The sequence below is a fragment of the Petromyzon marinus genome, chromosome 18 (assembly GCF_048934315.1).
Source record: "Petromyzon marinus isolate PM22_M1 ecotype Great Lakes invasive population chromosome 18, UKy_Petmar_22M1.pri1.0, whole genome shotgun sequence".
NCBI classification, from domain to species: domain Eukaryota; kingdom Metazoa; phylum Chordata; class Hyperoartia; order Petromyzontiformes; family Petromyzontidae; genus Petromyzon; species Petromyzon marinus.
Window position 1 is genome coordinate 7248680 of NC_133684.1, and position 27420 is coordinate 7276099.

Consider the following 27420-nt stretch of genomic DNA (forward strand, 5'->3'; position numbering starts at 1 on the left):
ACCTGCCCACACACGTGCACCCTCACCCGTCCACTCACCTGTGTGCGTGCGCATGTGAGCCTTGAGGTGCGAGCTCTTGGTGTAGACTTTGTCGCAGCCGTCAAACTCGCAGCGGTGAATCCTCCTCCTCTTCGAGTCGGGCGACTCGGGGCTCCCCGACCTCTTGATGCCCTGGGCGCTGGGGTCACGGGGAGGGGGGGGGGGTCACGGTTAGGGTCGAGGGTCACGTACGTGAGGATGGACGTTACAGCTGTGGCGTACGTATTTATGTTTCACTGTTCGAGTTGATCGAGGGCGCCGTGGTGGCGAGATGTCGACTACGTCGCCTGGTGTACAGGATGTCGTGGCTTCCATCACGACCACGACGCCTGCTGTATATTTGGAGTTTGCATGTCATTTAGAAACATGCATTTCTGCTATTTGGCTGCTAAACATGTCCACGTAAGAAGCCACTTCGTTGAGCTGTCATTTGTGGCCAGGTGGCTTGTGAAAAAGAGTTGTATATCTCAGTGGGCATTGCCTGGTAAAATAAAAATAGTTTAGTTCATAGGTTTTAGGCCTAGCTCACTAAAATTACAAAAGCAATAGCATAAAGCGCAAATGCATCAAGCAAATAGAAATCAGAGCCGAAACAACTGCACTGCAGAAGACAACAAAATAAAATACTTTAAATTTATCGTAACAATAGTTGTCTTGGGCAAATTACATTCAGAGACCTTTTATAGTCAAATTAAGGTACGGAAAAAATCTAAATGGATCCACTAGAATCAACTCCCCCTCTACATTGAGCAGCACTGCCCATAGACTAAACACTGCCCATAGACTAAACACTGCCCATAGATTTAGATTTAAAGCTTTCGTGACTGCAGGGATTCATATTCTTGGTTCTTTCGGTAAAGTCACGTAGAAGGGAAACAATATAATAATAAAAATAAAAAAATTCTCACGACGTTTCGACTGCAATACAAGCAATCATCATCAGGTGTGAAAACTACAGCAAGAAAATTAGAAAAAAGTGGCGTTTTTTTTAATGTTAGCACCACGGAGAGCGATTTGACAGTTTGTTCAGATGGACGAGTCCATCTATGTTCGGAAAAGAGGAGGGGGGAGACGAAAAATAATGGATGCGGTCTGAAAGCCACCTTAAGCGTGATCAATCAATTAAGACCCGAAATGGTTTATCAAATCCTTCCAATGATTGCTAAGCCAGAATCCATCTTCTCGGTTGAAATTGTCTCTGTGTTTGCATATGTGGATAGCCTCATGAACGAATCTCTCATGGTAGCCAGATGGCTTGCAAAGAACCTCTGTCTTGGAGAAGTCAATGTCATGTGAGCCTACTGAATTATAACAGTGATCTGCCACGGCCGAGGTGTTGGTCCTACCGTGTTTCACGTCTGCTTTGTGTTCACGAATGCGGTCCGAGACATGTCGTTTGGTTTCTCCAATGTAACTACTACCACAGAGGCAACTTAGTTCGTAGACGCCAGGGTACTGTATGTCTGGAATCACATATTTTACAGACGGAACCAGATCACGGATTTTATGGAATGTGTTGAATCGGACCTGGATCTTGTGTTTATTCAAGATTTGGGAGATCTTTTTTGTGATCCCCACAATGTAGGGTAAAGTGATGGTTTTGAAAGGCTCCTCAAGAGGGTCCTTCTTCATGGTTGGAGTGATAGCTTTACGGATTGTGTAATCAGAATAACCATTAGCCTTAAGAGCTTGGTGTACGTGCTTGAGTTCACTGGCTATGTGTTCCTGGTCGGATATGCATTGGGCTCTATGGTGCAGAGTCTTGATGAGGAAATTATTCTGGGATGGATGGTGGTGGGAATCCGGTTTCAGGTAAGCATCCGTATGGGTAGCTTTCCTGTAGACAGAGTGGCTCATTGAACCATCAGGTCTCTTTTTTATTAGGACATCCAAAAAAGGGTAGCTTGCCATATTTTTCGACTTCCATGGTAAATCTGATGGCTGGGTGTATGGAATTGATGTGGTCGAAGAATTGGTCTAGAGCAGGCCGGCCATGTGGCCAGATGACAAAAGGTACAAAATTCTACTCACCTGGTATCGACAATCAAGGGTATTTCCCTGTCCCCAGACGACCTGCTTGTCAGTTTTGTTGTAGTTTCCTTATTCACCAAAGTTCCTGTACCTGACACCATCGCAATCATTGAAGACTTGGTTCATCAAGGACTAAACACTGAGGTACCCCCCTTGGTGAGACACTGCTTAACCATACATACTTCACTTGGAATGGAACTTTCTACAAACAAACTGAGGGCACCCCAATGGGCTCCCCCCTATCTCCGGTTGTCACCAACATTTTCATGGATAAATTTTAGACTGACGCCATCCAGACTGCCACAAACACAGAGACAATTTCAACCGAGAAGATGGATTATGGCTTAGCAATCATTGGAAGGAATTGATAAACCATTTCGGGTCTTAATTGGTTGATCACGCTTAAGGTGGCTTTCAGACTGCATCCATTATTTTTCGTCTCCCCCCTCCTCTTTTCCGAACATATATGGACTCGTGACTGCAGTAATTCATATTCTTAGTTTTTTCGGTAAAGTCACGTTGAAGAGAAACAACAAAATAACAAAATATATATAAAACAATAAAAATTCCACGACGTTTCGACCATAACTCAAACGGTCATCATCAGTCTATTGATGATGACCGTTTGAGTTATGGTCGAAACGTCGTGAGAATTTTTATTGTTTTATATATATTTTGTTATTTTGTTGTTTCTCTTCAACGTGACTTTACCGAAAAAACTAAGAATATATATGGACTCGTCCATCTGAACAAACTGTCAAATCGCTCTCCGTGGTGCTAACGTAAAAAAAAAACGCCACTTTTTTCAAATTTTCTTGCTGTAGTTTTCACACCTGATGATGATTGCTTGTGTTGCAGTCTAAACGTCGTGAGAATTGTATTGTTTTATATTTGTATTATTTTGTTTCCCTTCTACGTGACTTTACTGAAAGAACCAGGAATATACTGCCCATAGACTCAACACTGCCCATAGACTCAGCACTACCCATAGACTAAACACTATACTCTTTGGTTCTATTGGGTAAAGTCACGTAGGTGAAAATAAAATAATAAAAAATCACGACGTTTCGGCCACAACACAAGCAGCCTTCATCAGGTGAAGGGACGAGACTGTCTGGAGGACAGTCTCGTCCCTTCCAGTCTCGTCCTTTCACCTGATGAAGGCCGCTTGGGTTGTGGCCGAAACGTCGTGATTTTTGGTTATTTTATTTTCACCTACGTGACTTTACCCAATAGAACCAAAGAGTATGGTTCTATTGCACATAGAGTAAACACTGCCAATAGAATAAATACTACCCACAGACTAAACACTGCCCATAGACTCAACACTGCCCACAGACTCAACACTGCCAATAGACTAAACACTGCCCATAGACTCAACACTGCCCATAGATTCAACACTGTCCATAAACTAAACACTGCCCATCGACTCAACCCTACCCATAGACTCAACACTCCCCATAGACTCAACACTGCCGACAGACTCAACGCTGCCCACAGACTCAACACTGCCCATAGACTCAACACTGCCCATAGACTCAATACTGCCCATAGACTCAAAACTGCCCATAGACTAAACACTGCCCATAGACTCAACACTGCCCATAGACTAAACACTGCCCATAGACTCAACACTGCCCATAGACTCAACACTGCCCATAGACTCAACACTGCCCACAGACTCAACACTGCCCACAGACTCAACACTGCCCACAGACTCAACACTGCCCATAGACTCAACACTGCCCATAGACTCAACACTGCCCAGAGACTAAACACTGCCCATAGACTCAACACTGCCCATAGACTCAACACTGCCCATAGACTCAACACTGCCCATAGACTCAACACTGCCTATAGACTCAACACTGCCCACAGACTCAACACTGCCCATAGACTCAACACTGCCCATAGACTAAACACTGTCCATAAAGACTAAACACCACCCATAGACTCAACACTGCCCACAGACTCAACACTGCCCATAGACTCAACACTACCCATAGACTCAACACTGCCCACAGACTCAACACTACCCATAGACTAAACACTGCCCATAGCTTTAACACTACCCATAGACTAAACACTGCCTATAGACTCAACACTACCAAAAGACTAAACAATGCCGATATACTAAATACTGCCCATAGACTCAACACTGCCCATAGACTAGACACTGCCCATAGACTCAACACTGCCCATAGACTAAACACTGCCCATAGACTCAACACTGCCCATAGACTCAACACTACCCATAGACTCAACACTGCCCACAGACTCAACACTGCCAATAGACTAAACACTGCCCAAAGACTCAACACTGCCCATAGACTCAACACTGCCCACAGACTAAACACTGCCCATAGACTCAACACTGCCCATAGACTCAACACTACCCATAGACTCAACACTGCCTATAGACTCAACACTACCCATAGACTAAACAATGCCGATAGCTTTAACACTACCCATAGACTAAAAACTGTCCATAAAGACTAAACACCACCCATAGACTCAACACTGCCCACAGACTCAACACTGCCCACAGACTAAACACTGCCCATAGACTCAACACTACCCATAGACTAAATACTGCCCATAGACTCAACACTGCTCAGAGACTCAACACCGGCCATAGACTCAACACTGCCCATAGACTCAATACTGCCCATAGACTCAACACTGCCCATAGACTAAACACTGCCCATAGACTCAACACTGCCCATAGACTAAACACTGCCCATAGACTCAACACTGCCCATAGACTCAACACTGCCCATAGACTCGACACTGCCCATAGACTCAACACTGCCTATAGACTCAACACTGCCCACAGACTCAACACTGCCCATAGACTCAACACTGCCCATAGACTCAACACTGCCCATAGACTCAACACTGCCCATAGACTCAACACTGCCCATAGACTCAACACTGCCTATAGACTCAACACGGCCCACATACTAAACACTGCCCATAGACTCAACACTGTCCATAGACTCAACACTACCCATAGACTCAACACTGCCTATAGACTCAACACTACCCATAGACTAAACAATGCCGAAAGCTTTAACACTACCCATAGACTAAACACTGTCCATAAAGACTAAACACCACCCATAGACTCAACACTGCCCACAGACTCAACACTGCCCATAGACTCAACACTACCCATAGACTCAACACTGCCCACAGACTCAACGCTACCCATAGATTATACACTGCCCGTAGCTTTAACACTACCCATAGACTAAACACTGCCTATAGACTCAACACTACCCATAGACTAAACAATGCCGATAGACTAAATACTGCCCATAGACTAAACACTGCCCATAGACTCAACACTGCCCATAGACTAAACACTGCCCATAGACTAAACACTGCCCATAGACTCAACACTGCCTATAGACTCAACACTACCCATAGACTAAACAATACCGATAGCTTTAACACTACCCATAGACTAAAAACTGTCCATAAAGACTAAACACCACCCATAGACTTAACACTGCCCACAGACTCAACACTGCTCACAGACTCAACACTACCCATAGACTAAACACTGCCCATAGCTTTAACACTACCCATAGACTAAACACTGCCTATAGACTCAACACTACCCATAGACTAAACAATGCCGATAGACTAAATACTGCCCATAGACTCAACACTGCTCACAGACTCAACACCGGCCATAGACTCAACACTTCCCATAGACTCAGCAGTGCCCATAGGCTCAACACTGCCTATAGACTCAACACTACCCATAGACTAAACACTGCCCATAGCTTTAACTCTCCTCATAGACTAAACACTGCCTATAGACTCAACACCGCCCATAGACTCAACACTGCCCACAGACTCAACACTGCCCATAGACTCAACACTGCCCACAGACTCAACACCATAGACTCTTCCCTCCCCTCACCCCTCCACTTCTTCCCGTCCCTCCCCTGCCCTTTCGTGATCCCTGGGTAACGCTCTATGGCTGTCACTCATTCCTCAATCCTTGTAGCACGCCGCCGCCATCTAAATCATTCTACTCTGTCACCGTTTTGCAAGCTATGTCAAGCGCCTTGAGTTGAAGGTGCTCCATAATGCACAATGAGATTAGATTTTGGACGATCCAGAAAACTAAAATATATCTAGATTCGACAGGAAGATGTCACAGGAAATGACATCATCCACCATGTCACTTGTTTTTTTCTGCCAGAAAATTTGATTTTCCTGGCAAAATTGGCAAAACGTGGCAGGACGACGCCTTAAATTACAACAAACGATATCTGAAGAGGAAAATAAATCTAGATGTGTCCTTGAATATTTTTTGAAAAAAAAAAGAAATTCTGAAACTCATTGCTAGGAGGCAAATACACACCAAAATATAAAAAAATAACATCCCAGCACCCGACGACCACCTGAAATTTAATCTCAAATAATGAGACAAATTGGCCGCTCTACTGACATCCATCACACAGGTTTTGTTTGGGTTAGATCGCATAAATATAAATGTGTCGTTAAACCCGCCACCACCCGACGCAGCCAATCAGTAAGGTTTGTCACGTTAACAGAACGTGGCCAATTCGTCACTAGCACAGCACACCGGTGTGTTAGAGAGCCAAGCCCACAACATTTACAATCTCACTACGACGTTTCGCCAGTAATTACAACCAGCTTCATCAGGCGTAAGCCAGATTTGTGTAGAAGTCCACCTGTATCGTTCCTTAAATAGATGAAGCTGGTTGTAATTACTGGCCAAACGTCATACTCAGATTGTAAATGTTGTGGCTTGGCTCTCCAACACACCGGTGTGCTGTACTAGTAACGAATTGGCCACGTTCTGTTTACGTGACAAACCTTGCTGATTGGCGGGATTAACGACATTTTTATATATTTACGCGATCTAACCCAAAACAACCTGTATTATGGATATTGGTCGTGAAATCCTACGTGTTAAACTCTACTGTGACGTCGTTGATAGATGTTGTATACAGGAATATGAACTGCAGAGAGGGTTAGCGTGGATGTTCTGGAAAGTCGACATAGGGTGGGTGTTGACTCTGCAGCAACAGAGTTGTAAATATTAGACTCTGTGCTATTTTGTTATTAAATATGCATTATTTTCTCCAGTAAAGAACAAGGCTTTCGCTCATTTACGTTGATCTCTCCTGCAATTAGTGAATTCAAAACAAAACACCACACTGAAAAAAAAATACGCTTCGACGTTTTAGTTTCCGATCTTTGAGAGCCCATCGGTGTTTTCATCAAACATTGCTCGTCCGACACATCGACGTTTCTTGGGATTTCCCATCCGTAGTTTTGTTTTCACCATCCCTACCCCAACCCGCTCTACCCCACATCCTCCTCAACCGTGCCCCCCCCCACACCCTCTGACCCCCCCCTGACCTCCCCCCCCCGCCCCTCATGACCCATCCCCCCCCCTCCGCCCGTACTCTTGCGAGAGAGAGGAGCGCGCCTCGTCCGCCACCAGGGACGTCATCTCGTCTTCACTGCCACTCTCGCTTTTTATGGCGCGGACCCCAGCCTCGGCTCCCGCACCCTCTGAGACAACGGGATGGGGGGGAGGGTGAGACGACGAGGAAGCGGGGGGAGACGTGGGAAGACACAGAGAGACACACAGGGGAGACAGAGAGACACGGGCACAAAATCCAGTCATCCATCAACATCAGTTTAACGTGTAGGCTTTCGCGACCAATATCATCCATAATATAGGTATATATATTTTTTATGAGATCGCGTAAATGTGTCGTTAAACCCGCCACCAACCGACACAGCTAATTAGTAAGGTTTGTCACGTAAACAGAACGTGCCAATTCGTTAGTAGTACAGCACACCGGTGTGTTGGAGAGCAAATCCGCAACAATTACAATCATCAACATGACCACCTCCAAAACCAACCCACTGTTTGGCCACAGTGGTTCATTCCACGTGCTTACGTCCACACAGGCGAATGGTAACGACCGACCCATCGGGCGGTTCCATTTTAAACCGAGGGGAACATCAGTCTTTACATTTAAATTAATCGATTTTCAAAAACCTGTTGAGGTGACATTTGAGTGTGATGAACTTCACAGTTTTAATAGGCGCTCGCTAACACCACCTGCTTACTACTAAATCATCAGAAGTACGCGCGATCTCGCCAGACCTCGAAAGCTTAGCAGCTATGAGCCTGTATCAGTGCCTGGATGTTGGTGGTCGTGATGGTTATGCACGTGACCTGTAATCCAGCACGTGACCTGTAATCCAGCAAGGGCTGGTGGATCACCACACAGACGGTGTAAAACTCCCTTCCCGTGTGGGCGTCAAGGACAATCCGTGCCCTGGAGGCGGTGCAGCTAGAACTGTGGACTCCACCTGTTCCGCCTGTACGGAATAGAGTGTTTCCCCCTCGCACGCACTCACTAATTGGCCGATAACACCTAAATGTACAGAGGACCGCGAAGCTCGGGCAAATTGTTGACAGCACCGGCTGCTGCCTTCTCGTTCGTCCGCGGGTTCCTTCTCCTGGCGCCTGCTGAGTCGTCCCCCCCCACCCTCCTCTACTCTACGAGGACGAGGAGTGATGGCAGCGTCAGTGATCACTCGTTGCTGTGAAATCACTCGTTGCTGCGACTACGACGCACGGCATGGGTCGGCAACCTGCGGCTCCAGGGGAAGCCACCCGCGCGGCTCTTTAAGGGCCTGGGGCCTCGTGACGTTATTTTATTAAGGGGCCCACCGTCTCCTATTCACACGCATTGCGGCATATTAAGTGGCGCAGTTACTCCATCATCAGCTCAGGGTGCGGCAATCGGTCAGGGTGGTGCACCCACAATATTTGATTTGTCGCGCACGGTCGCACCGAGGAGGCCTGTCGATGTCGCGGCTCCTTCTGCCTCCTCGTATTCGCGCCGCTTCACGGTCTCGAACATTTAACGCTGTTATGGGGCGCTCTGCTTTAAATGAGCGTCGTTGCTCTTTCACACTGCTTGTCGACAACAAATCTCATGGTGGTTGTCATGAGGGCCCCAGCTCGTAGCTTTGGCCACCGGGGGGGGGGCGGGAGTGGAGTGGGGGGCAAGGCAGAGGGTGCCTTGCCCCCCATCCTCGTTACGCTCTTGAAATATAAACAAAAATTTGGAGAGAATTCGAACAAAAAAATAGCTCGGCTCTCGTTATTTTCGTTGCCTAACCGCTGTGCATGCAACGAGAACGCGAGCAGCATGCACGGGCAGGCAGCAGAGGGCAGAGCAGCAGCATCCTTCCGCCTGCAAAAAAAAACTACCACCACAGGCAGCAGCAGCAGCTGCAGCAGCAGCCCGCGTTGACCAGTGCGGTGCAGGGGAATGGCCAAACCATCCCTCAAGTGCCCCTCAAGTGGGATGAGGGACGGCCCTCATCCAGCAGTGGATTCACAACAAGTGCAGATTAGAAGACGCGCTTTTTCCCACACCCCACTCGAATTTTCAAGGCAAAAGTTGGGGGTGCGTCTTATAATCCGATAAACGTGCGCGTGTGTGTCTGTGTGTGTATGTCTATGTGTATGTCTGTGTGTGTGTGTCTGTGTGTGTCTGTGTGTGCGTGTGTGGGGAGTGGTAGTGTAGCAGTTAGCGCGCTGCGATACGAACCCCGGCAACCCGAGTTCGATTTCCATTCACGGCCAAGACCATTGACGATTATCTGAACCGCTCCTTGGATTGCCCTATGTCGATTTAGCCTCCAAACGAGTGGCTGGTGCAGTGTGTAAAAACATCGTCACTCGAGAGACAAAGGCGGCCGGGCGTGGCGTTGGTCACCCACCCCGCGTGTACCGTGCCGGCCTTCATAGGTGCTCACTAACAGCACTTGTCCCAACAGTCTGTTGTTGTTTTCAGATTTGTAGAAATTTGTTGACACAAGGCAGAAATTTTGAGTGCGTGGTACTTTCCTGAACGTCTCATAATCTCGTGAAAACGGTACTCTACATGGCACCCAAGTAATTCATCTGACGCTGCACGAGGGGGCAAGTTCCGCCTCGATAGCGAATATAACTCGGCATATACCTTCCACGCAGAAGATCCCCCGTGTAGAGTCTTTACAGACCGTTGGGGCAAGTACCGTGTGCGAGCACCAATTACGCACCGCACCGGTGACTCGTTTGAGGTTGAGTCGACCGAGGGGAGGCCCAGGACCGGTTCAGATAAATCGTCACTGGCGTTGGCCGTGAGCAGAAATCGAACTTGGGTCGCGCTGGTTCATCGCGTAGCGGTAATGCCCGTGCCTCACAGCAAGCAGGGCCTGGGTTCGATTATGGATCATACTGGCTCCTCTGCCTCACCATCTCTAACCCTCCTCACCACCCTGATCCCCCATCCTACTCCCCACCTTCTTGCCGTGGTGCGGCGCGCTCCTCGATGACGGGCACGGCGATGGACACGCCGGGGTGGCTGCGCACGGCCGCGGTGTACACCACGGGCACCGGCTGCACCACGAGCGGCACGCGCCGAGCGCCGGGCCCGCCGCCGCCGCCGGCACCCCCCCCGACGGGAGGAGGCGGCGGTGGCGGCGGCGGCGGTGGAGCCGTCGCCCCCCCCACCGCCACCGCGACGGGGGGGTGGGCTCCAACCGCGAGCCGCGCGTGGAACACCCGCACCAGGCCGGCTCCCGTCGGCGTGGCCAGCACCGCGGCCGTGCCAGGCAGCGCCGACAGCGCCAGGGACTGGCACGTCACCGACGATGGCGACGAGGAGGCGCAGGACGAGGACAGCAGCGATAACGCCGCCGTCGCCGACGACGCCGACGATGGCGGTGGCGGCGGTAGCGGCCGCGGCGGTAACGTGTGGCCGGCCTTGGTGTGGTTGAGCCGGGCGGTGGTGGAGGCCGCGGGTGAGCTCCGGCTCGACTTATTGATGGAGAGGTCGACGGGCTCCGTCTGCATGCTGTAGGGGCCCACGGAGTCCGCGGCCAGCCCCATCGCAGCCGGAGGCCCGACGTCGCCCGGTGTGGCAGCCTCCCCCTGTTGGCCCTGTGGGGGCTGTCCCCCCGGGGATTGGAGGGGCGCAGTGAGGGGTGCGGGGGACGGGGGGTTGGGAGGAATGAGCGGAGGCCAAGTGGTTAGTGAGAGCAACATTTATATTTTATTTCAGAAATTTGATTCACGATCATGGGCAACACCATAGGTATCTTATCATCATCATCATCAACCCACCCTTAATTAAATTCATTTTCATTATCACCATGATTATCATTCAAATCGTTACCATCGTTGTTTTTGTGTTTCTCAGTGTTATTGTCAAAGTTAACCTAGGCTGGCGCCATAGCTGTCATAAGTGTCAGCTGTTGTTGTTGCTGTTTCACTGTATCACTGTGTGAGGTTGTTTCTAAACCACGTGTGTCTGTCTGTGCGTGTACCTGTACGTGTGTGAGCATATCAGCCTCGATAGGCGCTCTCTAACAGCACTTGCCCCAGCAGTCCATCTTTGGTGGTAGGGTTATGGGAAGGCAAGAGAGGGGGGAGCATGGTCAGTTTGAAGAGGAGAGAAGGGGTGAGATGGGAGGGGCAGGTATAGGTGAGAAGAGGGGAGACTGGAGTGGAGAGGAGGCAGGGAAGGGGAACGGAGGGGAAGAGGTAAGATGAGAGGAGGCACCAGTTGGGAGGGGATGCCCATGGAGAGAGAGAGAGGAGAGCAGAGGGGCAGGTGGAGAGGAAAGAGGTGGAGAGGAAAGAGTAGCGACGAGGAGTCGAGAGAACAGCACAGGGAGACAGCACAGAGGTGAAACGGGAGTCCAGGAAAGAGGTGAGAGGAGAAGGACAGGGAGAGTTCAAAACAGAAGAGGGGTAGAGGCGATGAGATAAGGGAGGAGAATTAGCAGGCTGGTGCGCACACGTGCGCGTCTGCCTATGTGGGTGGGCAGTCGAACTCCTGGATGCGCAATGGGCCACTGCAACAGGATACAGGGAGCGCGGCTGCTTCAATTTGATCCGTCGCTGGCTGGAGGGCGGCAAGCCGGCGGTCCGGCGGGCGGGTGACAGACGCGCGCAGGGCGAGGGGGCCGCCGCTGCTCGCGGCCAAACGGGACGGAATTAAACCGGGATAGGAACGCGGAGGCTCATCCAGGGGCCGCGTCGCACGCACGCACGCAGACACAGCGACCGGGGAGATGTCGCGCGGGAACAGAGCCGGGAGGGCACGCGATGGAGGCCCAGGCCGGTCACGCTACACTCGCTGCCGTGGTAGCAGTGACAGCAGTGGCAGCAGCAACGGAAATAACGTAACCGCAGCTACAATCCTCGTGACTACTACCAACCAAAAATATCACGGTCATCAGCAGCAGCTGTGGCAGTAACAGCAGCAGTAGCATCATAACCAGAGCCACACTCATTGCAACCACGAGTGTACTTATTATGCCGTGGGGGTCTCCGCCTGATGTCAAGTGAACGTGTCTTCAATAAAGTGCCATCTCAAGAGAAGTGCGTCAAGTCGTCGCTACACAATCACAGACAGGAATTATGAGGACGCTACAGTAAAACAAGGCATACATCACACCGTGTGTCACGCCAGTGGCAGCCAAAAAGGGGAAAACAATAACCTTTTTGAGGAAAATGAAAAAAAAAATGCTTAACTTATCCAAATAAACTCTTAAGAGAAATTTCGATTTCAAATAAGTTGAGTTTCCTATGAGCAAGTCACTGATGGATGCCGTAAGCTAAGCTGTGGCCAGTGGTGGTGAAGTATGGTCAAACATCCACCACGACCCCATACGGCGATGTGGGGGAGGCCCTCATCCAGCAGTGGATCGACGAACGGCTGTCACACGTACAGATCGAGTGACAGTATCTTCTTGCTCCTGGGTAGGCTTTTGCAGCTGTGCTCTATAGCTGTCCGCTGCGTTTTTTACTTCCGGTTGAGCCTTTGTGCGCGGTCCGGCTCGATGTCCGACGTTCCGGGGGAGGGGCCGGTAGCAGCAGCACCGGAAAACCGAGCGGAAAAATCGCCTTCGCTTCCGATTTTGAATTCAGTGCCAAATCAAGAGGGCGCTTTCACTCGGAGGTGTTTTACACCAGCCGTGCTTTACACCAGCCGTGGACATCGGTGGATAAAAGAGCTTCATCGCTCATCGGATTCCTCCCGGTCCGAAGAACAAACATTCCGATTCCGATGGCCACAGCTCCTGCTGGCGCTCCCGGCGCGCCCAGCGAAACGTCGGACATCGCGCCGATCAACAGGCGGGCACGACCTACAAACACAGCGGAGAGTCGTCTACTTCTTCGAGGGACATCTCGGTGAGGGGGAGGCGGTGGTGGGGGAGCAGGCGAGCGTGGTGGTGGTGGTGGGGAGGGGAGTCGTTTCGCTTCGCCTTACGTCGCTGAATTATTCAAATCCCGCGCGCAACTCGAGCCGCGCGGCTCACGGGGGCCTCGCGTCAGCCCAGCGGCTCCCGAAGCTTGGGTTTCCTTAAATCGAGACGGGGAGAGAGGAGAGGCTCGTGACTGCGTGGGGAGAGTGAGGAGGTGAGGCGGTGAGAGGGGGGGGGGCAGTGAGCGGGTGAGGTGCTGAGGTTATAGGGTGAGCAGGTGAGTGCGTGAAAGGGTGAGGGGGTAAGTGGGTGAGGGGTTGAGGGTCTGAGGAGGTGTGGCGCTAAGGGAGTGAGAGGCTGAGGAGGTGAGGGGGAGAGTAGGTGAGCAGGTGAGGGGTAAGGAGGTGAGGGGGTGGGTGATGGGTGAGAAGGTGCGGGGCTGAGAGGGGTGAGGGGCCGTGGTGACACTCAGCATAAACACACCAAGCCGATCCACAGACCCTGGATTCATAAACACAACACTGGTGCTGCTTGTTATACGAGCACGAACTCGAAATCCTCTGTATCTCACTACATCTGTAGTTTTGACTATTTGCAGTCTCCGCGTCACCTCAAGAGACACAGAATCCATTCGGAAATCTCACGGCCCGCAGAAGTGGCTATCATAGAGCCACGTCTGAGATCCCTTCAAGCCACGAAGTAGGGGGACAGCATTTTAGTTGAATGAGGTAAAAAAAAACTAATTTTTATCCAACTGGCAACTCTGTAACCCCCGGCAACAGCGCGGGAAGGGGAGTAGAGTCAATGATACCAAGATTGGAAACTGAGAAAGGAACGGGAAAGAGAAGAGAGAACACAGAGAGAATGGGAAATCAGAGGAAATTGATGGAAAAGGAGAAACGGGAGCAAAGGGTCAGGAAAGATGAGGATATAGGGGAAGAGGATCCACAGTGCAGCGTCTGTTTTCACAGGAGGCGGAGGCAGGGAGGGATTCAGAGTGGGGGCGGTCACAGAAGTCAGGCTTCAGCTGATTTCATATGCATGTTAAACTTCTTTCGCACCGTACGTAGCCAACCGTACTAATCGGAGGTGCGGGCAGAAGGACAACAAACTAAACACAAAGAGCAGTTCTCAATAAATGAGTTTGTCAACCTAGATGATGATTTAAAAGCCCACAGCTCCCAGTGGCTTCCTAATATCGGAAGGGAGAACGTTCCAGACGGCCGCAGAGGCGCACCTGATTAGCGCGCGATGCAAAACGAGCTAAAGATTGAGAAAATCATTTGCGTTGACGGAGGGGAAGGCCAATTGAGATCACAAGGAGCAGGGTCGCATTGTGGTTGATGAGGAAGGCTTGTGTTCGTGTTGCGGGGATAATGGTGCAGGCTTGGTCATGTAGGGTTGTGGTGGTGAATTATTCTGTTGTGGAAGGGTTTAGGCAGTCATTGAGGTAGGGTTGTGGCTGCTCAAGTGTTGTGGCTAAACGAGGCCGAGAGTTATGCGAGTGCTGTGGCTGGCTGTGGCAGTGTTGCGACTGAACAATGCAGGGTACCATTGGTGCTGTGGTCGAGATCGTGAAGAGATAATTGTTGTGGTTGAGTGAGATAGCGGTTGTTGGTGGTGTTGTGGTTGTCTGGAGTCGGACTGTGACAAATAAGGTCACTGTTGTGGCCGGTGCTCGGACCGCATTGTGGACAGCGTTGTGGCTGCCGAGGTAGCGTTGTGGCTGCCGAGGTATGATGGCATCAGGGATAGTGTTGCTGCGATGGTGGTGTGTAAGATAGTGCGTGGTGAGGCGAGGGTTAAATCTGGGCGTGGTAGGGTTGGGTCGTGAAATGGGAATTGAGGGGAGGGGCAGAGAGGGGGCGGGGGGGGGGTGACCTCCGGGGGCTGTGACGACGCTCCACTCCCCCGCACCCCGCTCCCCCTCCCCCACGGCCCCCTCCCCTCCTCACCACCACCACCACCACTCTCCCCCCGACAGCGACTCCCCTCCAGCACCCCCCGCCCACAAACCCTCCCCCACACAGCCCCTCCCGCTCGCCACCCCTCTGCCCACAGCCCCTCCCCCCCACTACCTCTATCCCCCATACCCCGTCCCCCCACACCCCCTACCCCCCACGCAGCCCCTCGCCATCCCTCTCCCCACAGCCCCCCCACGCCCCCCCTATACCCCCAACACAGCCCCTCCACCTCGCCATCTCTCTCCCCAGAGCACCCCCCCACGCTCGATCCGCTCACAAACGTGATTTACGCATTACCAATGATAAGGGAATCATGCCCTCCCGCTGCTGTCGCTGTTGGGGGGAGGAGGGGGGTTAGGTTGGGGGGGGGGCTGGCAAGACACACACGCACCTGACGATGACCTTTAACCCCAACGTCTTCAAACAAATTCCGAGATGTTTTGACAAAGGGTGCGATGGTGGTGGAGGTGATGATGGCGGTGCTGGTTGTGGTTGGAGTGATACTGATGAAGGTGGTGGTTGTGGCATTGATGACGGTGGTGGTGAAAGTGATGATGGTGGCGGTGTTTGTGGTGGAAGTGGTGACGAAAGTGGTGGTGGTGGAATTAATGATGGTGGTGGTGGAGGTGATGATGGCAGTGCTGGTTGTGGTTAAAGTGATACTGATGAAGGTGGTGGTTGTGGCATTGATGACGGTCGTGGTGAAAGTGATGATGGTGGTGGCGGTGTTTGTGGTGGAAGTGGTGACGAAGGTGGTGGTGGTGGAATTAATGATGGTGGTGTTGGAAGTGATGATGGTAAGGAGAGTTGATGGAGTGATGATGGCGATGGCAGTGGTATGGTTGTGGTATTGGAAATTATGATGGTGGTGTTGGTGGGTGTTGTGGCAGAAGCGATGATGGGTGGTATTGGTAGCGATGATGATGGACAACCAAATATGATGATGGCGAGCAAGAAGAGGGTGAGGTGGTTGTGGAATTAATGATGGTTACGGATAGTGATAACGATTAGCTAGATTATGGTGGTAGTTTTGGGGGTTGATATTTGTATAGTTTTGTTCACCATTGTTGTGCTGGAATGATGAAAATAAATTGAATGAATGAATGTTCATTGATATGGTGGTGGAAGTGATGATAACAATGACGTATGTGCTATGAATATGGTCGACTGCCCGAAACGTTACCTTTTTTATATTTTTCATTTTAACGCGACAATGTTATTGATGAATATGTTGAGTAAAAAAGGATAATTATGACCTTTATGAACTGTGATAATTACTGTGGCGTTTTTTTAATGACTGGTGTGCTAATGGACATGATGATTGGTGTGCTGATGAACATGATTGGTATGCTGATGCACATGATGATTGGTGTGCTGATGCACATGATTGGTATGCTGATGGACATGATGACGATTGGTGTGCTGGTAAACATGATGATTGGTGTGCTGATGGACATGATGGACATGATGATAGCTGTGCTTATTGACATGATGATTGGTGTACTGATGAACATGATTGGTGTGCTGATGCACATGATGATTGGTATGCTGATGGACATGATAATTATTGGTGTGCTGATGGACATGATGACGATTGGTGTGATGGTGAACATGATGATTGGTGTGCTGATGGACATGATGGACATGATGATAGCTGTGCTTATTGACATGATGATTGGTGTGCTGATGGACATGATGATGATGACACTGGAAGCACACATTAAAGCAGCACTCTCTCTCTCAAGCTGCCTTTGCCGCGACCACCAGGAGTGAGAGAGGAGGAGAGAGGGGCGAATGGAGGTTTGGCCGTGATGGGAGGGGATGTGTGTGTGTGAGGTGTGGGATGGGGAGGGAGACTGGAAGGGGAGGGAGACGAGGAGGGGAGGGGGGTGACTGAGGGGGAGGGTAGCCTGGGGGAAGGAGGGAGGGAGAGCGGGGTGTGACGTAATGCATTGTGTTGGCGCTCGCGCGCCGGAGCGACCGCGTGTGCGCGCACGTGCGTGCACACGGACCGATCAATTCGCGCGCGCACACACACAAAAGACAAAAATATCCCCCGTGTAGCCTACACACCATATAGGTTGTTGGGGCAAGTGCTCTTAGCGAGCACCTATGACGCACACGCGGGTGGTGTGGCTGGCACCACACCCCACCGTATTTGTCTCTCCCCGGATCTGATTTTTAGACACCGCAGAAGGTACTCGTTTAAGGCTGAGTCGACGTAGGGGAGGCTCACGAGCCGACACGGACATTTGTCACCGATGTTGGCCGTGTGCTGGAAGCGAACTCGGGTCGCCGGGTTCGTAGCGCAGTGCGCTCACCGCAATCCCATCCCATACAAACAACGCACGGGCACACACACACACGTGTACACACACGCACAAAGATAAAAACAAAATCTCCCGATATAGCCTTAACAGACTGTAGGGGAAAGTGCTGTTAGCGAGCACCTATGAAGGCCGGCACGGCACACGAGGGGGTGGGTGGCCAGCACCACGCCCTACCGCCTTTGTCTCTCCAGTGGCGATGTTTACACACCGCACCAGGTACTCATTTCAGGCTGAGTCGACCTAGGGAAGGCCCATGATCGGTTCAAATAATCGTCACTGGGTGTTGGCCGTGAGCGGGAATCGAACTCGGGTCGCCGGGTTCGTAGCGCAGCGCGCTAACCGCTACACCACCGCTGCCAATTGTACACACGTGTACACATACGTACACACGTGTACACATACGTGCACACACACACGCAACTCACGTGCACACGTGCACACACTCGTGATAATACGCAAGGCACCGTCCGTCTTTCTCGCTCTCTCTCTCTCTCCTGATTCCATCTCCTCTTCTTTCCTCATCTTATCTCAACGAACGCAAATCACCGGCTATGATCACTCCACTGCTGGACGAAGTCCTCTCTCCCCCAAAGCCGTTGCCACTTCTCACGATCTTCTTCGATGCAACGCATCCATCCTCACCCGATCTGTGCGTCCGTCCCGATGCCATCTTCTCACGTCTCCCCTTATCACGTCCCCCCGATGTCACGTCCTATCATCTCCTGTCATCTTCTCTGCCCCCATCTCCTGACACAATAGGTAATCTTATTATCGCTTGACGATATCGTATCATCTCACATCTTGATGCCCAGCCCTCTCGTCTTATCCCCTCCGCAACTCATCCCCTTCGCAACTCATCCCCATTTCACCCCCCTCGTCTCCCGCCACCTCATCTCCTCCATTCTCATTTCGCCGCGGTGGAGTGGTCAGTAGCTCGCTGCGCTGTGAAACCACCACTGGCCAAGTTCGACTCCAGGCAGGGGCCAACGTCAGCGGAGAAGAGTGGTATCTGAAGCAGGTGCTTGGGGCACCATTCTCACCTTCACGGACCTGCACTAGCCAGTGTGAAGTATTGTCAAACAACCAACAATGACCAACAGAGCGTAGGGCGGCCTTCGTCCAGCAGTGGATAAACAAAGGGATTGCAATTATTAGAACGGATATTCTCCTCTTAGCTCGAAGTCTATCATCATCACCTGTCCAACCTGATCAATTTTCTCCTTCCATCCCCTCTCATCCATACGTCTCCGATCCCCTCTGCGCATATATTTATTTGTAATCGCATTCTATCTCATCCCTTCTTATCCCATGTCATCTTTCCTCTTCTGCCAACTTAACTCATTTCCTCTCCTCTTATGTTATCTTCATGCCTCTCGTCTCTCCCCCCCCCCCCGATCATGGACACCACCACCAACACTACCACCAAAACCAACAACCGCCGATCGCCACGCGGTGTTTGTGCCAGGCTAGGTGCACTTTGGTGCTACGTCAAGTGTCCAAGTCTCGTTGGCAGGAGGTCACGGCACGGACCCAGATGGCACCATCACCATCAATGCCACCATCAACACAAACGTCGCAATCACCACTGAAGACAGAGATCCCCCGTATAGCCTTAAAACACTGTTGGGGCAAGTGCTGTTTGCGAGCACCTATGAAGGCCGACACGGCACCCGAGGGGGTGGGTGGCCAGCACCACGCCCGGCCGCTGTTGTCTCCCTAGTGGCGATTTTACAAACCACACCAGGTGCTCAGTTGAGGCTGAGTCAACCTAGGGGAGGCCCAGGACCGGTTCAGATAATCGTCTCGGTTTGCCGGATTCGTAGCGCCGTGCGCTCACCGCTACACTGCCTACACCTCCATCACCACCACCACCATGGCCACTGCCTACACCTCCATCGGCACCACCAGCACCACCAGCACAAAAACCACCACCGCCACAACCACTGCCGTACTGCCATCACCCGCTGTCACCACCGCAACCATCGTCGCTGCCGCCGCCACCATAGAGCCACAACAACCACGACAACCACGACAACCACGACAACCACAACAACCACGACAACCACAAAAACCACGACAACCACGACAACCACGACAACCACGACAACCACAACAACCACAACAACCACAAAAACCACGACAACCACGACAACCACAACAACCACAACAACCACAACAACCACGACAACCACAACAACCACGACAACCACAACAACCACAAAAACCACGACAACCACAACAACCACAACAACCACGACAACCACGACAACCACGATAACCACAACAACCACGACAACCACAACAACCACGATAACCACAACAACCACGACAACCACAACAACCACGATAACCACAATAACCACGACAACCACGACAACCGCACCCCATCGCCACCGCGCCGTCAGCTCGCCCTCGCCTCATGTACACCTGAGGCGGAGACAGCTGGAGCACTGGAGATCTCTCTCTCTCTCTCCTGTTGTTGTGAGGAGGGATGTGGTGAGGCGGTGAGGGAGTTGGTGAGGAGGGGAAGGGGGTGGTGAGGGCAGGGAGTTGGTGAGCAGGGGAGAGAGGTGAGGAGGGATGTGGTGAGGAGAGGAAGGGGGCGGTGAGGAGGGGAAGGGGGTGGTGAGGGCAGGGAGTTGGTGAGCAGGGGAGAGAGGTGAGGAGGGATGTGGTGAGGAGAGGAAGGGGGCGGTGAGGAGGGGAAGGGGGTGGTGAGGAGGGGAAGGGGGTGGTGAGGAGGGGAAGGGGGTGGTGAGGAGAGAGGACATCAGGTGTGAAGAGGGGGGCGGGGACTGAGGAGGATGAGGAGGTGCCAGCTCTCGTGTTGCCTTTTTCCTCTTTCTATCCCAGTTGCTGCGGCTGGGCGGCTCCCAGTTGCCATGACAACCTGGCATTTTTAGCTAACGAGGGAGTTACATCCCCCCCCAGCCCCTCCCTCCCCCAGCCCCTCCCTCCCCCAGCCCCTCCCTAACCCCCCTCCCTCCCCCAACCCCTCCCCCAGCCCCTCCCTCCCCCAGCCCCTCCCTAACCCCCCCCCCCTTCCTCCTCCGTCCACCGCGCCCCCGCAGTCCCCTCCGTCCCCCTCTCCCGCCCCCCCCTCTCCTCCCTCCTCCCCTCTCCCTCCACCGTCCCTCCTCCTTCTCCCCTTGAACCCCCCCCCCCTACCGCCGATCCCCCTCTCCCACACACCCAAGGCAAGAACCACGGGAGTTGGAGAAGGGCGGGTGAGGGGAGGTATGGCGGGGAGAGAGAGAGGGAGGGGGGGGGTGATGTCCTTTATTTACCCGGGGAAGCCTCACCGAGTCTCAAGACTCGTTTGGCGCGAGGGCCCTGCCACCACTGAGATGTTCTAACGAGAGGATTTGCTTAAAACGTGCCGGGGAAATCAGAGAACCCGGAGAAAACGCCAGCTGCAGCAGCAGTAGCACGCTGGCGAGATGTTCACTCCCTCGCCTGGTGCACAGGGGGTTCGCGGGTTCGACTCCGACGCCGGCTGTATATTTGGGAGTTTGCGTGGATTTCTCTCGGGGTCCTCCGGTCAATCTCTCTCTCTCTCTCCGCGTCAAGAGACGCGCGTGGAGAGCGTTTGGCTGACGCTATGAATTCCCACGCGACGAGGAGGACGATGAGCCATGATGAGCCACTTGGCCGAGCTCTCGTTTGTGGCCATGACGCTCCTCAAAACGATCTAGACAGCTTAGTGGGGCCTGACCTGGTTACAATAAAAAAAAAACAAGCGAGAGAGTAAAGAGAAGGGTCAGTTGGAGACACTCAAAGCTCCGCACAGATGGAGTGAAGAATCCACTGATGTGCAGTCGTCAAACCGCTGCTTGGATGGGGGCAGAGGTTGGATCGAGGCGAGGAATGAGGTGGGATGAGGAGGAATGAGAAGTGTGAGGGCGGGGTGAGGAGGTGTGTGGGTGGTGAGGGCAGGCGTGGGATGAATGTGGGGAGTGTTAGGGGAGGGTGCAGGGAGGATGCGTGAGGTGAGGATGGAGGTGGGGATGGAGGTGGGGATGGAGGTGAAGTTGGAGGTGAGGTTGGAGGTGAGGATGGAGGTGAGGATGGAGGTGAGGATGGAGGTGAGGATGGAGGTGAGGTTGGAGGTGAGGATGGAGGTGAGGTTGGAGGTGAGGATGGAGGTGAGGATGGAGGTGAGGATGGAGGTGAGGATGGAGGTGAGGATGGAGGTGAAGTTGGAGGTGAGGATGGAGGTGAGGTTGGAGGTGAGGATGGAGGTGAGGTTGGAGGTGAGGTTGGAGGTGAGGATGGAGGTGAGGATGGAGGTGAGGATGGAGGTGAGGTTGGAGGTGAGGATGGAGGTGAGGATGGAGGTGAGGATGGAGGTGAGGATGGAGGTGAGGTTGGAGGTGAGGTTGGAGGTGAGGATTCAGGTGAGGATGGAGGTGAGGATGGAGGTGAGGTTGGAGGTGAGGATGGAGGTGAGGTTGGAGGTGAGGTTGGACGTGAGGTTGGAGGTGAGGATGGAGGTGAGGATTCAGGTGGGGATGGAGGTGAGGATGGAGGTGAGGTTGGAGGTGAGGATGGAGGTGAGGATGGAGGTGAGGATGGAGGTGAGGTTGGAGGTGAGGATGGAGGTGAGGATGGAGGTGAGGATGGAAGTGAGGATATTGCGAGCGGAGAGAGGGTGTGTGGATACACCACGAGTTAGTCGATCGACAGGTCGGGTGTGGCGTAAGGGGGGGTAGAGTTTGGGTTACTCCGACCTCGTCCGGCCAACGTGGAAGGGGAGGGCAGCGCGCTCTCTAAACAGGTTTGGTGGTGGTGGTGATAGAGGAGGCCTCCCCTAAGTCGACTCAGCCTCAAATGAGTTCCAGGTGCGCTGTGTAAACATCGCCACTAGGCCACCGCTCCTCTCGTGCGCCGTGCCGGCCTTCACAGGCGCTACTCACTCACAGCACTTGCCCCAACAGCCTGTTGAGACTATGCGGGGGATCTTTGTATTTGTGGAGGTGGCGGGGTTGGAGTGGTGGGGGTATGAGGGGTGTTGGTAGGTGAGAAGAGCGTCTGTCTGTGTGTGGTGGGGGTTTAGGTGAGGAATTGGGTGTGTGTGTGTAGTGGGTGCTTTGGTGAGGAGTGTGTGTGTGTGTGGTGGGGGTTTAGGTGAGGAATTGGGTGTGTGTGTGTAGTGGGGGCTTTGGTGAGGAGTGGGTGTGCGTGTGTGGTGGGGGTTTAGGTGAGGAGTGGGTGTGTGTGTGGGTGGGGGTTTAGGTGAGGAGTGGGTGTGTGTGTGGGTGGGGGTTTAGGTGAGGAGTGGGTGTGTGTCTAGTGGTGGAGGTGGTGAGGGTGGTGAGGAGTGGGTGTGTGTGTAGTGGTGGAGGTGGTGAGGGTGGTGAGAGGGTGTGGTGGAGGTGGTGAGGAGTGGGTGTGTGTGTAGTGGTGGAGGTGGTGAGGGTGGTGAGAGGGTGTGGTGGAGGTGGTGAGGAGTGTGTGTGTCGTGGAAGTGGTGATGGTGGTGAGGAGTGGGTGTCTGTGTAGTGGTGGAGGTGGTGAGGGTGGTGAGAGGGTGTGGTGGAGGTGGTGAGGAGTGTGTGTGTGTGTGTGGTGAGGAGTGTGTGTGTGTGGTGAGGAGTGTGTGTGTGTGGTGAGGAGTGTGTGTGTGTGGATGGAGGTGGTGAGGGTGGTGAGGAGTGTGTGTGTGTGTAGTGGTGGAGGTGGTGAGGGTGGTGAGAGGGTGTGGTGGAGGTGGTGAGGAGTGTGTGTGTGTGGATGGAGGTGGTGAGGGTGGTGAGGAGTGTGTGTGTGTGTATGGACGTTTGCAGGGGGTTGCTCATTAAAGACCTTGTCATGGCATTAAGGGGCCGTCCATGAATGACGTCACGCACCTGGGGGGGTCAGACATTTGTGACGATGTGTGACGAGGGGGGGGGGGTTGAGAAATGTGACGTCACATCAAAATGCGCAACTTTAAATAAATATAGACAACACGTTCTACTTAATTAAATATACTTTTAAATAAGTGTCTTCTCCTACAACATCAGAGTGCAGCGCCACATTAAATACGCACTACAATGACAATAGTTTAAAGCGATTTGACTGACTTTTTGTGACGTCGTGTGACGAAGGGGGGGGGGGGGGTCAAAAATCGTCCAAAATCGCGTGACGTCATTTATGGACAGCCCCGAAGTACTTTCAGCCTCCTCCCACAAACGCGTGAGAAGGCAGTGCAGCAAATAGGTTCCTGACCTCTCTGCATTGCACGTGGCAGTGGTCACTAGACAGGCTCTCCAGTTTACTCCCACTAAAGAATGCAACGGAAAGTACTCGACATCAATGCCTCATGCGAGTCAGCTGCCACAGTGGTGTAGCGGTTAGCGGCAGGACTGGAACTGCAATGCAGATGTCACCAGCCGACGCTAAGTTACACTAACCAGGTACCAGTTGACACTAAGTTACACTAACCAGGCACCAGTCAATGCTAAGGTACACTAACGGGGCACCAGTCAACACTAAGTTACATTAACCAGGTACCAGTCAACACTAAGTTACACTAACCAGGCACCAGTCGACACTAAGTTACACTAACCAGGCACCAGTCGGCACTAAGTTACACTAACCAGGCACCAGTCAACACTAAGTTACACTAACCAGGCACCAGTCAACGCTAAGTTACACTAACCGGGCACCAGTCAACACTAAGTTACACTAACCAGGCACCAGTCAACACTAAGTTACACTAACCAGGCACCAGTCAACGCTAAGTTACACTAACCAGGCACCAGTCGACACTAAGTTACACTAACTAGGTACCAGTCGACACTAACTTACACTAACCTGGCACCAGTGGACACTAAGTTACACTAACTAGGTACCAGTCAACACTAAGTTACACTAACCAGGTACCAGTCGACACTGAGTTACACTAACCAGGCACCAGTCAACACTAAGTTACACTGACCAGGCACCAGTCAAGACTAAGTTACACTAACCAGGCACCAGTCAACACTAAGTTACACTAACCAGGCACCAGTCGACACTAAGTTACACTAACCAGGTACCAGTGGACACTAAGTTACACTAACCAGGTACCAGTCGACACTAAGTTACACTAACCAGACACAAGTCGGCACTAAGTTACACTAACCAGGCACCAGTCAACACTAAGTTACACTAACCAGGCACCAGTCTACACTAAGTTACACTAACCAGGCACCAGTCAACACTAAGTTACACTAACCAGGCACCAGTCTACACTAAGTTACACTAACCAGGCACCAGTCAACACTAAGTTAGACTAACCAGGCACCAGTCAACACTAAGTGACACTAACCAGGCACCAGTCAATACTAAGTTAGACTAACCAGGCACCAGTCTACACTAAGTTACACTAACCAGGCACCAGTCGACACTAAGTTACACTAACCAGGCACCAGTCAACACTAAGTTACACTAACCAGGCACCAGTCTACACTAAGTTACACTAACCAGGCACCAGTCAACACTAAGTTACACTAACCAGGCACCAGTCTACACTAAGTTACACTAACCAGGCACCAGTCAACACTAAGTTAGACTAACCAGGCACCAGTCAACACTAAGTGACACTAACCAGGCACCAGTCAATACTAAGTTAGACTAACCAGGCACCAGTCTACACTAAGTTACACTAACCAGGCACCAGTCGACACTAAGTTACACTAACCAGGCACCAGTCAACACTAAGTTACACTAACCAGGCACCAGTCTACACTAAGTTAGACTAACCAGGTACCAGTGGACACTAAGTTACACTAACCAGGCACCAGTCAACACTAAGTTACACTAACCAGGCACCAGTCAACGCTAAGTTAGACTAACCAGGCACCAGTCAACACTAAGTTACACTAACCAGGCACCAGTCAACACTAAGTTACACTAACCAGGCACCACTTGACACTAAGTTACACTAACCAGGCACCAGTCAACACTAAGTTACACTAACCAGGCACCAGTTGACACTAAGTTAGACTAACCAGGCACCACTTGACACTAAGTTACACTAACCAGGCACCAGTCAACAAAAAGTTACACTAACCAGGCACCAGTCAACACTAAGTTACACTAACCAGGCACCAGTCAACGCTAAGTTACACTAACCGGGCACCAGTCAACACTAAGTTACATTAACCAGGTACCAGTCAACACTAAGTTACACTAACCAGGCACCAGTCGACACTAAGTTACACTAACCAGGCACCAGTCGGCACTAAGTTACACTAACCAGGCACCAGTCAACACTAAGTTACACTAACCAGGCACCAGTCAACAAAAAGTTACACTAACCAGGCACCAGTCAACACTAAGTTACACTAACCAGGCACCAGTCAACACTAAGTTACACTAACCGGGCACCAGTCGACACTAAGTTACACTAACCGTGCACCAGTCGACGCTAAGTTACACTAACCAGGCACCAGTTGGCACTAAGTTACACTAACCAGGCACCAGTCAACGCTAAGTTACACTAACCGGGCACCAGTCAACACTAAGTTACACTAACCAGGCACCAGTCAACACTAAGTTACACTAACCAGGCACCAGTCAACGCTAAGTTACACTAACCAGGCACCAGTCGACACTAAGTTACACTAACTAGGTACCAGTCGACACTAACTTACACTAACCTGGCACCAGTGGACACTAAGTTACACTAACTAGGTACCAGTCAACACTAAGTTACACTAACCAGGTACCAGTCGACACTGAGTTACACTAACCAGGCACCAGTCAACACTAAGTTACACTGACCAGGCACCAGTCAAGACTAAGTTACACTAACCAGGCACCAGTCAACACTAAGTTACACTAACCAGGCACCAGTCGACACTAAGTTACACTAACCAGGTACCAGTGGACACTAAGTTACACTAACCAGGTACCAGTCGACACTAAGTTACACTAACCAGACACAAGTCGGCACTAAGTTACACTAACCAGGCACCAGTCAACACTAAGTTACACTAACCAGGCACCAGTCTACACTAAGTTACACTAACCAGGCACCAGTCAACACTAAGTTACACTAACCAGGCACCAGTCTACACTAAGTTACACTAACCAGGCACCAGTCAACACTAAGTTAGACTAACCAGGCACCAGTCAACACTAAGTGACACTAACCAGGCACCAGTCAATACTAAGTTAGACTAACCAGGCACCAGTCTACACTAAGTTACACTAACCAGGCACCAGTCGACACTAAGTTACACTAACCAGGCACCAGTCAACACTAAGTTACACTAACCAGGCACCAGTCTACACTAAGTTAGACTAACCAGGTACCAGTGGACACTAAGTTACACTAACCAGGCACCAGTCAACACTAAGTTACACTAACCAGGCACCAGTCAACGCTAAGTTAGACTAACCAGGCACCAGTCAACACTAAGTTACACTAACCAGGCACCAGTCAACACTAAGTTACACTAACCAGGCACCACTTGACACTAAGTTACACTAACCAGGCACCAGTCAACACTAAGTTACACTAACCAGGCACCAGTTGACACTAAGTTAGACTAACCAGGCACCACTTGACACTAAGTTACACTAACCAGGCACCAGTCAACACTAAGTTACACTAACCAGGCACCAGTCGACACTAAGTTAGACTAACCAGGCACCAGTGGACACTAAGTTACACTAACCAGGCACCAGTCAACGCTAAGTTACACTAACCAGGCACCAGTCAACACTAAGTTACACTAACCAGGTACCAGTGGACACTAAGTTACACTAACCAGGCACCAGTCAACGCTAAGTTACACTAACCA

At 51.6% G+C, this 27420-nt stretch overlaps 1 protein-coding gene across 2 annotated transcripts in view; it reads right to left on the reverse strand.

Moving 5' to 3' along the window:
- LOC116943472 (uncharacterized) overlaps positions 1-27420 on the reverse strand; it is a 115577-nt gene that overhangs the window by 22395 nt on the left and 65762 nt on the right. Inside the window, exons 1-4 of one of the 2 annotated variants that reach the window (XM_032956273.2) lie at positions 11464-15166; positions 10438-11086; positions 7527-7635; positions 39-178 (exon numbers count right to left, since the gene is read on the reverse strand). In XM_032956273.2, the coding sequence (XP_032812164.1) occupies positions 39-178; positions 7527-7635; positions 10438-11086; positions 11464-11481 (916 nt within the window). In that variant the 5' untranslated portion in view covers positions 11482-15166. Of the gene's footprint in view, positions 1-38; positions 179-7526; positions 7636-10437; positions 11087-11463; positions 15167-27420 lie in introns of those variants that run through there. The other variant, XM_032956271.2, reaches the window with a different exon arrangement.